This window comes from Stomoxys calcitrans, chromosome 1, assembly GCF_963082655.1.
Source record: "Stomoxys calcitrans chromosome 1, idStoCalc2.1, whole genome shotgun sequence".
Lineage (NCBI taxonomy): Eukaryota > Metazoa > Arthropoda > Insecta > Diptera > Muscidae > Stomoxys > Stomoxys calcitrans.
In genome coordinates, this window is record NC_081552.1 from 212,838,880 (window position 1) to 212,851,301 (window position 12,422).

A 12,422-nucleotide genomic window follows, 5' to 3' on the forward strand; every position below is an offset into this window, starting at 1 on the left:
TTCTATAACCTTAAGTTTTTGTTTCTGTTTGTTTTAAAGTTTTTTTTTTTTTTTTTAATATTTTCTATATCACTCATTAACAAAACATATATGAATGCTTAAAACTCTCTCAAAGAAGACTTACAAAATAAAAATAAAACCCTAAAAATGAAGAACACCTTGCCTAAACCAAAAACAGTCCATCTTAAAATTTGTAAAAACAAATATTTTAAGTAAAAACTTGCCATTTTTTTTATTTTTTACAGAAAAGTTTAAAACTTAAAAAAATATATAAAAAAAATTCTCCTGAGTTTCTGTAGTTTTTGTGCTGAATAAAACAAAAAAAAACAACAATGTTAAAAAATAATTTTTGTAAAATACTTTTCTCATAGCTTTGAGTTTAGCATCTTCAAAAATAAAACACAGTTATTAAACCCATTCTGAATGTAGACTACATTTGCCATACACACAACTAAAACAAAACCTAATTTTATACATATTGTGTGACAAACCAAAACCAACTCCAAATCCAGAATATTACAAAAAAAAACCAAAACGATTTTTGACTCTAATTTGAAAATCAAAATTTTACAATTTTACATTCAAAAACCAACAACAAACAAAACGAACGATCTAAAACAGTCACAAAACAGACGCAAGGCAAAAAACACAGAAATTTGCTATAATTTTGTAAAATTCATTTCCGAAAAAAAAAAACAAAATAACCCAAAACAAAATTCCAAAGAAACGAATTCATACATCTGTTGGCTAATCAAATCAATTGTGTAAATAAACTTTAACAAAAACAAAAAAGAAATTTTTTTTTATTACAAAAAAAACCTTAAGTTAAGATTGGCTTAAGTTTTGATTCCTCTTGAAAAGCTAGCCGCCTAGATTTTGGTTTTATTACAAAAATGAAGAAAGAAAAAAACAAAAATCTTGATTTTTTTTTAGTCTTTTTCTATATCTCTTAGATTCCTTTGTCGCATTTTGCATTAAAACTAAACTAAGAGGAATAAAATAAATACTAACTAAACAAATAACAATAACAACAACTGCACCATGGGAATATTAAAAAATTAATAAGTAAAACCAAAAAAATAAGCGACAACAACAAACTACCATATACATAAATCATAACAATAACAAACATAAATTCGATTGCTTTCAAGCAAAAAACAAAACCGAAAACCAAAAAATTTTTTTCAATAAATCCCCCCTACCCCCAGAAATGAAAAATTAAACAAATGATAACATCGCCCCTCAATTACTAAAGTGTAATAAAGAGAAACAAACACAAACAAAATCCCTAAATATAAAATAATACAAATCAACAACAACAACAAAAACATGCTAATAGAATTGAAAAATAAATAAATCAAATAAAAAACCAATGCATTTTAAAAATTTCATTTGAATTTATTCCGCCGCAATTTCCACCTCAAGGAGCTTAAAACACAAGGTAAGAACTTCAATCCATAGGCATGGTACAATTAAGAGTTAGTCTCATTAGCACAACAACAAAAATCTACTCCCAAAGAAACTACAGTTGAGCCTCGATAACCGACCGATTCGCTCGATACCGAGCTTAGCACGGAAAATCGAAAACTCGATTAATAGAGGATTTTTATACCCATCACCATAGGATGGGGGTGCACTAATCTAGTCATTCCGTTTGTAACAACTCGAAGTAGTGATCTGGCACCCCTTAAAGAATAAATATTCTGGATCGTCTTGACATTTTGATTCGATCTAACCATGTCCGTCCTTCCGTCTGTCGAAATCACGATAGGGGTCGAACGCGTAAAGCTAGTCGCTTGAAGTTTTGCACAGATACTTAATATTGATGTAGATCGTTGGAAATTGCAAATGGACCATATCAGTTCAGATTTAGATATAGCTCCCATATAAACCGATCTCCCGATTTGACTTTGAATAAGTAAAAGCGTGCATAGTTCGGCCGGGCCGAATCTTGGGAACCCACAAATTGGGAGATCGGCTTATATGGGAGCTATATCAGGTATGGGAGCTATATCAGACCGATTCGGACCGTACTTGGCTCAATTGTTGGAAGTCACAACAGAATACAACATGCAAAATTTCAAGAAGTCAAATCGGGAGATCGGTTAATGTAGGAGCTATATCAGGTTATACACAGTTTTGAATGGTAATTGGCACAGTTGTTGGAAGTCACAACAGAACCTTATGTGCAAAATTTCAGCCAAATCCAGGGGCTCAAGAAAACAAATCGGGAGATCGGTTTATGTGGGAACTATATCAGGTTCTTGACCGATTTGGAATGAACTTTGTGCAATGGTTGGCAGTCATAACAGAACACGATGTTGAAAATCCAGGGGCTCAAGAAGTCAAATCGTGAGATCGGTTTATAGGGGAGCTATATCAGGTTCTTGGCCGATTTAGATCGCACTTGGCACAGTTGTTGGGAGTCATAACAGAACACTATGTGCAAACTTTCAGCCAAATCGGATGAAAATTGAGGCCTCCAGGGGCTCAAAAAAACAAATCGGTAGATCGGTTTATATGAGAGCTATATCAGGTTCTTGACCGATTTGGGCAGTAGTAAGCACAGTTGTAGGAAGTCATAACAGAACACCATCTTTAAAATTTCAGCCAAATCGGACAAAAACTGTGGCTTGTGGGGGCTCAAAAAATCAAATCGGGATATTGGTTTTTATGGAAGCTATATCAGGTTCTTGACCAATTTAAACTGTACTTAGCACCGTTGTTGAAAGTCACAACACAACTTGCAAAATTTTAGCCAAATCGGATGAAAATTGAGGCTTCCAGGGGCTCAAGAAGTCAAATCGGGAGATCGGTTTATATGGGAGCTATATCAGGTTCTTGACCGATTTGGACCGTACATGGCTCAATTGTTGGAAGTCATAACAGAACACTATGTGCAAAATTTTAGCCAAATCGGATCAAAATTGAGGCTTCCAGGGGCTCAAGAAGTCAAATCGGGAGATCGGTTTATATGGGAGCTATATCAGGTTCTTGACCGATTTGGACGGTACTTGGCATAGTTGGTGGCAGTCATAACAGAACACCATGTTCAAAATTTTTAACCAAATCGGATGAAAATTTCGACTTTCAAAGTCAAATCGGGAGATCGGTTTATATGGGAGCTATATCTAAATCTGAACTGATATGGTCCACTTGCTGACGTCGGTTTTACATTGTCGAAAGCACCTTCAATGTCAAGAAATGCTACCATTGTATATTCCCTAGAGAACCCTCTATCTAGTCGACTAGATCCTGAGTGGCTGTTCTGTCGACTTGCCCTTACTATATGCATGCTGTTGCCGAGACAGACGATTTCCAGAGATCTTTGCCCTAAGATATGTTTCTATCAACCTCTCAAGAGTTTTCAACATGACATGATGACAGACTAATTGGGTGAAAATCTTTCGTTTTCGTATGGTACGGTTTTCCTGCTTTAGGAATTAAAATGACATGCGTGTCCCCCCCTCCCACAGGTTATAGTTGTTGTTGTAGCAACGTGTTATACACTGAGGCGGCAGTTCTTGCCGATGAAGATTCAATCTCATTATTTATAAATTTTGATACCCACCACCATAGGATAGGGGGTATATTCATTTAGTTATTCCGTTTGCAACACATCGAATTATATATTTCGGATCGTCGTAAAATTCTAAGACGATTTAACGATGTCCGTGTATCTGTCCGTCCGTTTGTTGTCATTACTCTACAGCCTTCAAAAATTGAGATATTAAGCTGAAATTTGGCACAGATTCGTCTTTTTGATGCACGCTGGTTACGTTCTTGAGCGTGTCAAATCGAACCATATTTGGATATATCTGCTATATAGAACGATCTGCCTTTAAAGGGTCTAATGCACATAAATGCTTTATTTTTTACCCGATTTCGTTGAAATTTTAAACAGTAAGTAGTTTTAGGCCTCCCGACATCTAACCCAAACATGGTTCAGATCGGCCTATGTTTAAATATTGCTGCCATATAGACCGATCTACCGATAAAGGGTCTAATGCCCATAAATGCTTTATTTTTTATCCGATTTCGCTGAAATTGGATATAGATATAGACCCATCTCCCGATAAGGGGTCTGAATGCCATAAAAACTTTATTTTTTATCCGATTTTCCGGAAATTTGAAACAGTGAGTTCTTTTGAGCCTCCCAATATGCAACCTTAATATGGTTCAGATCAGACTGTATTTAGATATAGACCGATCTGCCCATAAGGGATCTGAAGCCCACAAAAGCTTTATTTATTTCCCGATTTCGCCGAAATTTAAAACAGTGCATTTTTTGAGCCTTCCAACATTTGATCTAAATATGGTTCAGATTGGAATATATTTAGATATAGCTGCCATATATACCGATCTGCCGATAAGGGGTCTAAAGCCCATAAATGCTATATTTATTACCCAATTTCTCTGAAATTTGAAACAGTGAGTAGTTTTAAGCCTCCCGACATCCGACCCAAATATGAGTCAAATCAGACTTCGAATTTAGGGTCTTAATGCAAAAAAAAGCTGATTAATTGTCTGAAAATGTTACTTGTATATGAGTTCTCGGGACCTGAACTCGGCCCGGCCGAACTTAGTGCCTTTTTACTTGTTTATTGTTTTTGAAAAATTCCTATAGAACAACAAATTCTTTACAACAACTGTGCTTAGTATGGCGCAAATCGGTACATAATCTGATATAGCTGCCATATAAACCGATCTGGGATCTTGACTTCTTGAGCCTCTAGAGGGCGCAATTCTCATCCGATTTGGCAGAAATTTTGTACAATGGATTCTACCATGACCTTCAACATGCGTATCCAATATGGTCTGAATCGAGCTATAGCTTGATACAACTCCCATATAAACCGATCTCCCGATTTTGCTTCTTGAGCCCCTACAAAGCGCAAGTCTTATCCACTGAGACTGAAATATTACACTTCATTTATGGTCCGAATCGGACTGTAACTTGATATAGCTCCAATAGCATAACAGCTTTTTATACCCACCACCGAAGGATGGATGTATATTCATTTTGTCATTCCGTTTGCAACACATCGAAATATTTATTTCCGACCCAATAAAGTATATATATTCTTGATCGTCGTAAAAATCCAAGACGATCTAGCCATGTTTAAAAAATTTAACTTTTGCGATAGTAGTCATCGGAAAAATTTCAATCGATATTCAGTCAAAAAATTAAATATCGATAGTGCCATCGATATTTTGCCAGCTTTAGTGTGGGGGAGCTGCTACGTTTGTCCGAAATTCAACACATAGTCAAAATACTTCATAGCTTCTTTAAAAGTAAATATTAGGTCTGTTCGTGTACTTTTCGAGTAAAAATTTGCAGGAGAGTAAGAGCCATTTTATTCTCTTTAAAAATTTGCAAGCAAAAGTACGCAAACGACTTCCAGTGAAAATTTGCAGAAAAACAGCTGATTTTTGTTTTGGTTGGTTTTTTATTTGTTTGCTTGGAAAACAATTTTTTTTTAAATAACAATGTTTTAATTTATCAATCTTTTCCAAATAATTCCGCAAATTTTGCACTTACCTTCTAATGTAGAAAATTACAACTAAATTTGTCGAGTTTTCTGTACCTGAACACTAACTGCTGCCATGAATCTTCATTAAAAGTAAAAAAAAATAAAACAAATTCAATAACTACCAATAATCAATATTTATATTTTTTACTTACCTCTGCCTTTTTTTATCCATTTTGGTGTAAGCTTTTGTATTTTCATGTAACGGCTGCTTTTCATAAAACAGCTGACCATTACAAAACATCGGTTCAAAGTTGCAAATTTCTGCTGGCACAAAAAAGTCGCAGTAGAAATTTGCAGCTTTTTTATTTTCTAACTGTCAAAATTTGCTCTCTACTGCTGGCAAATAAAGTACTCGAATGACTTTCAGTAAAAATTAGTGCAAATTTTCCCGAACACAGCTATTATACTTCTTTGAAGAAAGCGATCCACTTCTCTGTATTGTAGTATCACTTTTTTTAATCAATTGTTTCATAAATATTTTTTTTAGCAAGAGCCACAAATTAACGCTCAATTTTTTTTTTAATATTCTAGGTTTTAAAACATATTTTAATTTCATAAGTTTTCCACCTATGCATCAAACCACTCATTTTGACCACCGCTGGCAAAATATAAACAAAAAAACTTGATCATTCTAGTGTTAAAAACACATTAACGCCATCTGACGGTAATTGTTTGCTTGTCAAACACGACATCTCTAACAATTGTTCAATACCTAATGCAACGGCAACCCTACACTTTACACGAACAGCTGTTCAGAATCAGTGTAAAATCAGAAGTAAACAAAAATTCTTGTGCTGGTGGAAAATAAATCGAAAAAAATTACTCGAATGACTTTCAGTAAAAATTAGTGCAAATTTTCCCGAACACAGCTATTATACTTCTTTGAAGAAAGCGATCCACTTCTCTGTATTGTAGTATCACTTTTTTTAATCAATTGTTTCATAAATATTTTTTTTAGCAAGAGCCACAAATTAACGCTCAATTTTTTTTTTTTAATATTCTAGGTTTTAAAACATATTTTAATTTCATAAGTTTTCCACCTATACATCAAACCACTCATTTTGACCACCACTGGCAAAATATAAACAAAAAAACTTGAATTCTAGTGTTAAAAACACATCAAAGCGATGTACGCTACTATATACCTAAACGCCATCTGACGGTAATTGTTTCCTTGTCAAACACGACATCTCTAACAATTGTTCAATACCTAATGCAACGGCAACCCTACACTTTACACGAACAGCTGTTCAGAATCAGTGTAAAATCAGAAGTAAACAAAAATTCTTGTGCTGGTGGAAAATAAATCGAAAAAAATTAAATAAAACATTTTATTGTTATTTTTGTTAGTAGAAAAATAACCATTTATGCCTAGCAAACGTTTAAGCTATGGATAAGAAAAAAGATATCTACAATTTGTGGGTGCAATACACGACAAAAGTAAGTAACGCTGAGATCAAGAACGGCAACGTCGCCAACGACATCAAAGTGTTTGTTTAAGTGGAAGAAAAACTTGTAAAATATAGTATGTATGGCTCGTGGCAACTTTTCTAATCTTCCATTGACGTTGTGAAAAAAGGAGTTCAATACCAAATAAAATGCAGCAGTTATATCTTTTATTGGTTACAAACCCCACAAAGCATAGCATACCAAAGTATTACTCATCATTACCGTAGATGTTGAGAGCAATAAACATTGCGAGTTGTTGATAAATTCAAAGGGGGGGAAAACAAAAACAACTAAAAACATAAAAAATGGCTCAAATTTTCATCTATGGGAATTTTTTATGTTATTGCCGTATAATGAGATGCATTAAATTCCTACGTTCACATTGAGATTTCCGATTATATAATGGACTATTGGCTAGAAAATAACTACCCCGGTATGCCCGGCATACCAACACAATGTTCTAAAGCATCAGCAGCAAGCAATGTCGCTGTGTGCTTCATCTATTGTGTGTGAGGGCTTAGGTAGGTGGTTTTCGTTTGGTTTTGTTGTTTTTGTGGGTGGCCGATGGGCTGGTGTAATGCAATAACACTAGAATACCAACCCTAACATTACAACCCACCAACCAACCACTTATTCAGCCATTTACATGCAAATCTTACAGTCTTTATAAGGGAGGGGTGAAAAATATTTTGGCAAAGAGGTAGGAGTGAACAAAATTCTGAGACATTTTCAAAAAAAAAAAAAACTTACTGCGATTTTCTTTTGGAATTAAGAGGGCTCTAAAAAATTTAACTTTTTCTAAACTGATTTCATTTGTGGGAAACGTATCATGTTCCAATACGCTTAAAAAGTTGTTGCAGGTCAGAGAAGTCACAAATCCATTGTGACACCTTTCAGTCAATTATTAGATGGACTTTTATTAATCCTCTGTTCGCAGAACGTATATCAATCAGAGGAAAACCCATTGGGACGATAATACACCAATTGCCGCTTCAATGTGGTGGCACCCTCCTCAGATGTACATATTGATGCGAAGAAATTCCGAAACATCATTAAGGCAGCATCCGCCCGCTTTATACAAGCCCAACAGCATATACAGGTGCAACTGCCAAGAGCGGTCCAACTTCTCGGCGCAGGCAGTGTTAGTAGCAGACGAGCATTATGGAATTCGCTGCTCCTATCCTACTGACCCATGAATCGGTAAACTTAATAATCTGGAAATCAATAGGGTTGCCACCGACCATAAGCGGATTTTATGGATAGAGCACTTGAAGCAATCTAACTAACACTTAAAGCTGTGGTCTACTGTTAAATCACTTTTGAAACCCTGCAAGAGGTATAATAGTACATCAGTTACTTTGGCGATGTAACAATGACACACCCGTGCCGGGATAGCTGTGAGTACCACAAGAAGCTTAGCTGCGAACTACCGGGCGCGTCCACAGGTTGCGGATAGTGGAATGCTCCATACGCAGTAGCTGCAACGACAGCCGCCGACAACCAGCGGTACCGAGCGGAGAGTCTCAGTGAAAGGGCACCGGCTCATGCATAAATACTGAGTGCCTATGATGCTCGATTTGATAAGACGAGTTATTGGCGCCTTTAAATAACCATTGGCTCCTTTGGACCGGAACGAGCTTGCTCACCCACAGGAGCTTAACGAGGCTCGCCATCTCCACAAATAAATGTGGCTACAACAATAACAATACAACTACGTACAGTCTAAGCAGCATCTACTGGGCTGCTATCGCAGAAACCATCCCGATCATCATCTTGTGGGTAGGAATCCACTGCCCAGGGTGGATATACATGATATAAATCTAGACGTTTCACCTTAAGAAGTTAACATCTCTCGGCAAACAGAAGTAGTTTTGACCTAGCTCAATTGCTTTTCGGCAGATGCTGCCGCCAACGTTTTAGATGCGTCCCTTGATTTTAACCTGGGGCCTCACGTCACGTTTTTAACTGCCCAGCTATCCTACTTGGCACGAGACCGCTGTGAGCACCACACAGGCTGGAACTTTGAGGTCTAATCTGTGTGGTGTTCATCGCTGCCACGAGAAGCTTAGCTGCGAGCTATCGGGCGCGTCCAAAGGTTGCGGATAGTGAAATGCTACATACCGAGTAGCTGCAACGGCAGTCGCGGACAATCGGTGGTATCGAGCGGAGAGTCTCAGTGAGAAGCTGGGCAGCACCGGCTCTTGAACAAATACTGAGTGCCTATGATGCTCGTTATGACAAGGCGAGTTATTGGCGCCTTTAAATAACCAATGGCCAGGCATGGGATAGCTGTGAGCACCACACAGTCTGGAACATTGAGGTCCAATCTGTGTGATGTTCATTGCTGTCACGATACACTTAACTGCGAGGTACCTGGTGCCTCCAAAGGTTACGGATAGTGGAAAGCTCCATACGTTGTAGCTGCAAAGGCAGTCGCGGACAATAGCGGTATCGAGCGGAGTCTCAGTGAGAGGTCGAGCGGCACCGGCTCTTGCACAAATACTGAGTGCCTATGATGCTCGTTATGACAAGGCGAGTTATTGGCGCCTTTAAGTAATCAATGGCCACCATGTTCCCATGGCGATCGGTCGTATAGACCGGAACGAGTTTGATCAACTAAAGGAGCTTCAGGAGGATCGTCATCTCCACGTGAAAATGTGACTACAACAACAACAACAACAAATCGACCTAGGACCAGATCTCTCTCGACGTACACCAACTTAGTCGCAGTGATCCTAGATCTGGATATTTAACGGAGCCCAGCAAACGAATGTATGAAACACAAACATTGCTACAAAAACAGCACCATTTAGTGGATAGGCAACCACCGCCCAGAGACTTTAGGTTGGATTGTTACAAAAAGCAGCATCTAGATCAAGCAGCGTTCGATGCAGGCCAAATACTACCCAGTGAATCCCGCTCTTAGAATATTTCCGCCACCTATAGCACTCGGAATATCCGAGTACTTTTTGGAATCGAAATATGGAAATCAAATTTCTATAAAAATTTTGTAAAATCCAACTGGATGACGCACCCACACAGGGTTTGTCGGTTCCCTTTCCGAGGCCTTCCTCTCATGTCGTGGCAGGGGGACTTTCAGTATCCTGCAATTCTCCAGACTTTAGAGTTGTGGTCGATAGCAACGACTGCTGAGTCATCTCCTGATTCCCCAACTCCACTCCCATGGCAGCCGGTTGTACGTACCGGATTGACCCGATGGAGTTCTTCATCGGTAAATGCTGCCGCCTCAGCGTATAACACACTACTAGAACAACAACATAGACTTTCAGCTTACACTTGTTGAATCCGTAGGAAACAACTCAATCAGACTTGTGGAGGTCTGCAAGACAGCCGGAGTTTAGTACGAACACTCTCCGATCGCCATCAGCCTCATCTAATCTACCAAGCTTCCAGTCCGTGGTTGAATGATTGGGATTACATTCGCTTAGTCTCCCAAGTATGGATTCAGGATCTGAGGGAATCCTTGGTATCCAAGCGTATGTCATTGGTCGAGAAGTAATGTCTTCCTTCTTGACTAAATCCAGTACTGCGCCTGGCCAGATCTCACCAATCTTCTTTAGAACGCAATGATACCTCTAAATGAGCGTTGATCCCAAAGACAATTAATTTGTATCGGCCCAGATACCAACCTGTATCGTCGCAGTTTGGAAGAGGCCCAGGTAATTCCGTAAAGACATTGGCGTATACAGATGACAGTCCATTGTCTATTCCACTCTAATTGTTTCCCTGTTCTTCTCCCTACTGGACAACTACCATCACCAAGCTGTCCTTAGCGACATTAGCAATGGTTCTTAGTCCCATATTAGTTCTTTTGGGCATGGGATGTCCCCCAGGTGACCGATGCCTATTGGCGGTGTCATTTCCGAATTTAGTCGTGTAGCCTTTGTTCAGCGTGTAGGCTGTTCAGCGAATCTCCGAGCCCAATTAAGGGAGTCTTTCTCCTTATCGATCATTCTCACCAATGCTCTCAATACACATGAGAGCGATGTGCCTCTTATTTTACCAACCTCTTAGGCCTAGGCAAATTATAGGCACGCAAAGATAAATTCAAAGATAGAATTTTGATTTTTGTAGAAAATTTCTTCGAAAATTTATTTTCATAGAAAATTTCTTCAAAATTGTATTTTTATAGAAAATTTCATCGAAATTTGATTTTATAGAAAATTTCATCAACATTTTATTTTTATAAAAAAATTTCATCGAAATTTGATTTTTATAGAAAATTTCGTCGAAATTTTATTTTTTTGAAAATTTTGTCGAAATTTTATATTTATACCAAATTTCGTCAAAATTTTGTTTTTAAAGAAAATTTCATGGAATGCGAATTTTACAAAAAGTTTCTTCGCCATTCGATTTTCATGGAAAATTTCGGCTAAATTTTATTTTCATAGCAAATTTCGGCAAAATTTTATTTTCATAGCAAATTTCGGCAAAATTTTATTTTCATAGAAAATTTGGAAAACTGCGCTTAATAGGACGCACTCCCGATTTTTTTTCAACTTTGCAACCCCCTGATTTTGGCCCCAGCAACACGAATCTGAAGTCCGTTTTTGGAGCAAAGACTCCTGGGCCATCTTAGGGCCAATTACCCCCGCTTGGGAGAAGTGGTCCAACCTAAGCAAAATGGGTATCAAATGAAAGGTATTGTCGATTAGGGGTCTTGAATTTTTAACCCAAGCAACATATCTTTCTTTTAGAACTTTACTTATTTTTTGCATATCTATATCGTAATCTACTCCTTCGTACCTTTCATTTGATAGCCATATTGCCTATCTTAACAAGGTGCAAAGTTCTCAATACCCCGTAGGTCCTTCCCGGGTCAAATTTTTAGGCATGTTTTTGCATATTCGTAAACTACTCGACAATACCTATCATGTGATACCCATTTTGCCTAGGTTGGACCGCTTCCCCCAAGGGGAGGTTTTTGGCCCCATGGTGGCCCAGGAGCCTTTGCCACACAAACGGGCCTCGGATTTGTGTTCTTGGGGTCAACCCACATCTACATAAATTATTTTTTGCATATCTATATCGTAATCTACTCTTTCGTACCTTTCGATTTGATAGCCATATTGCCTATCTTAACAAGGTGCAAAGTTCTCAATACCCCGTAGGTCCTTCCCGGGTCAAATTTTTAGGCATGTTTTTTCATGTGATACCCATTTTGCCTAGGTTGGGCCACTTTCCCCAAGGGGGTTTTTGGCCCCATGGTGGCCCAGGAGCCTTTGCCACAAAAACGGACCTCGGTTTTGTGTTCTTGGGGTCAACCCACATCTACACACGATGTGGAGGTGCGCCCTATATAGCGCAGTTTTGCCGAAAATTTCGCCAAAATTTGATTTTCATAAAAAATTTCGCCAACATTTGATTTTCATAGTGAAAGAAATAGTACGTTAAGTATTGGTACTTTTTGTTATATAT

General features: G+C 37.9%; 1 protein-coding gene across 3 annotated transcripts in view; it reads left to right on the forward strand.

The window, feature by feature from the left end:
• LOC106086282 (neurobeachin-like protein 1) overlaps positions 1–12,422 on the forward strand; it is a 296,682-nt gene that overhangs the window by 106,759 nt on the left and 177,501 nt on the right. For 2 of the 3 annotated variants that reach the window (XM_013250890.2, XM_013250899.2), the window contains exon 1: positions 6,822–6,974. The exons of the other annotated variant lie outside the window; for it this stretch is intronic. In XM_013250890.2, the coding sequence (XP_013106344.2) occupies positions 6,924–6,974 (51 nt within the window). In that variant the 5' untranslated portion in view covers positions 6,822–6,923. Of the gene's footprint in view, positions 1–6,821; positions 6,975–12,422 lie in introns of those variants that run through there. 3 annotated transcript variants of the gene reach the window in all.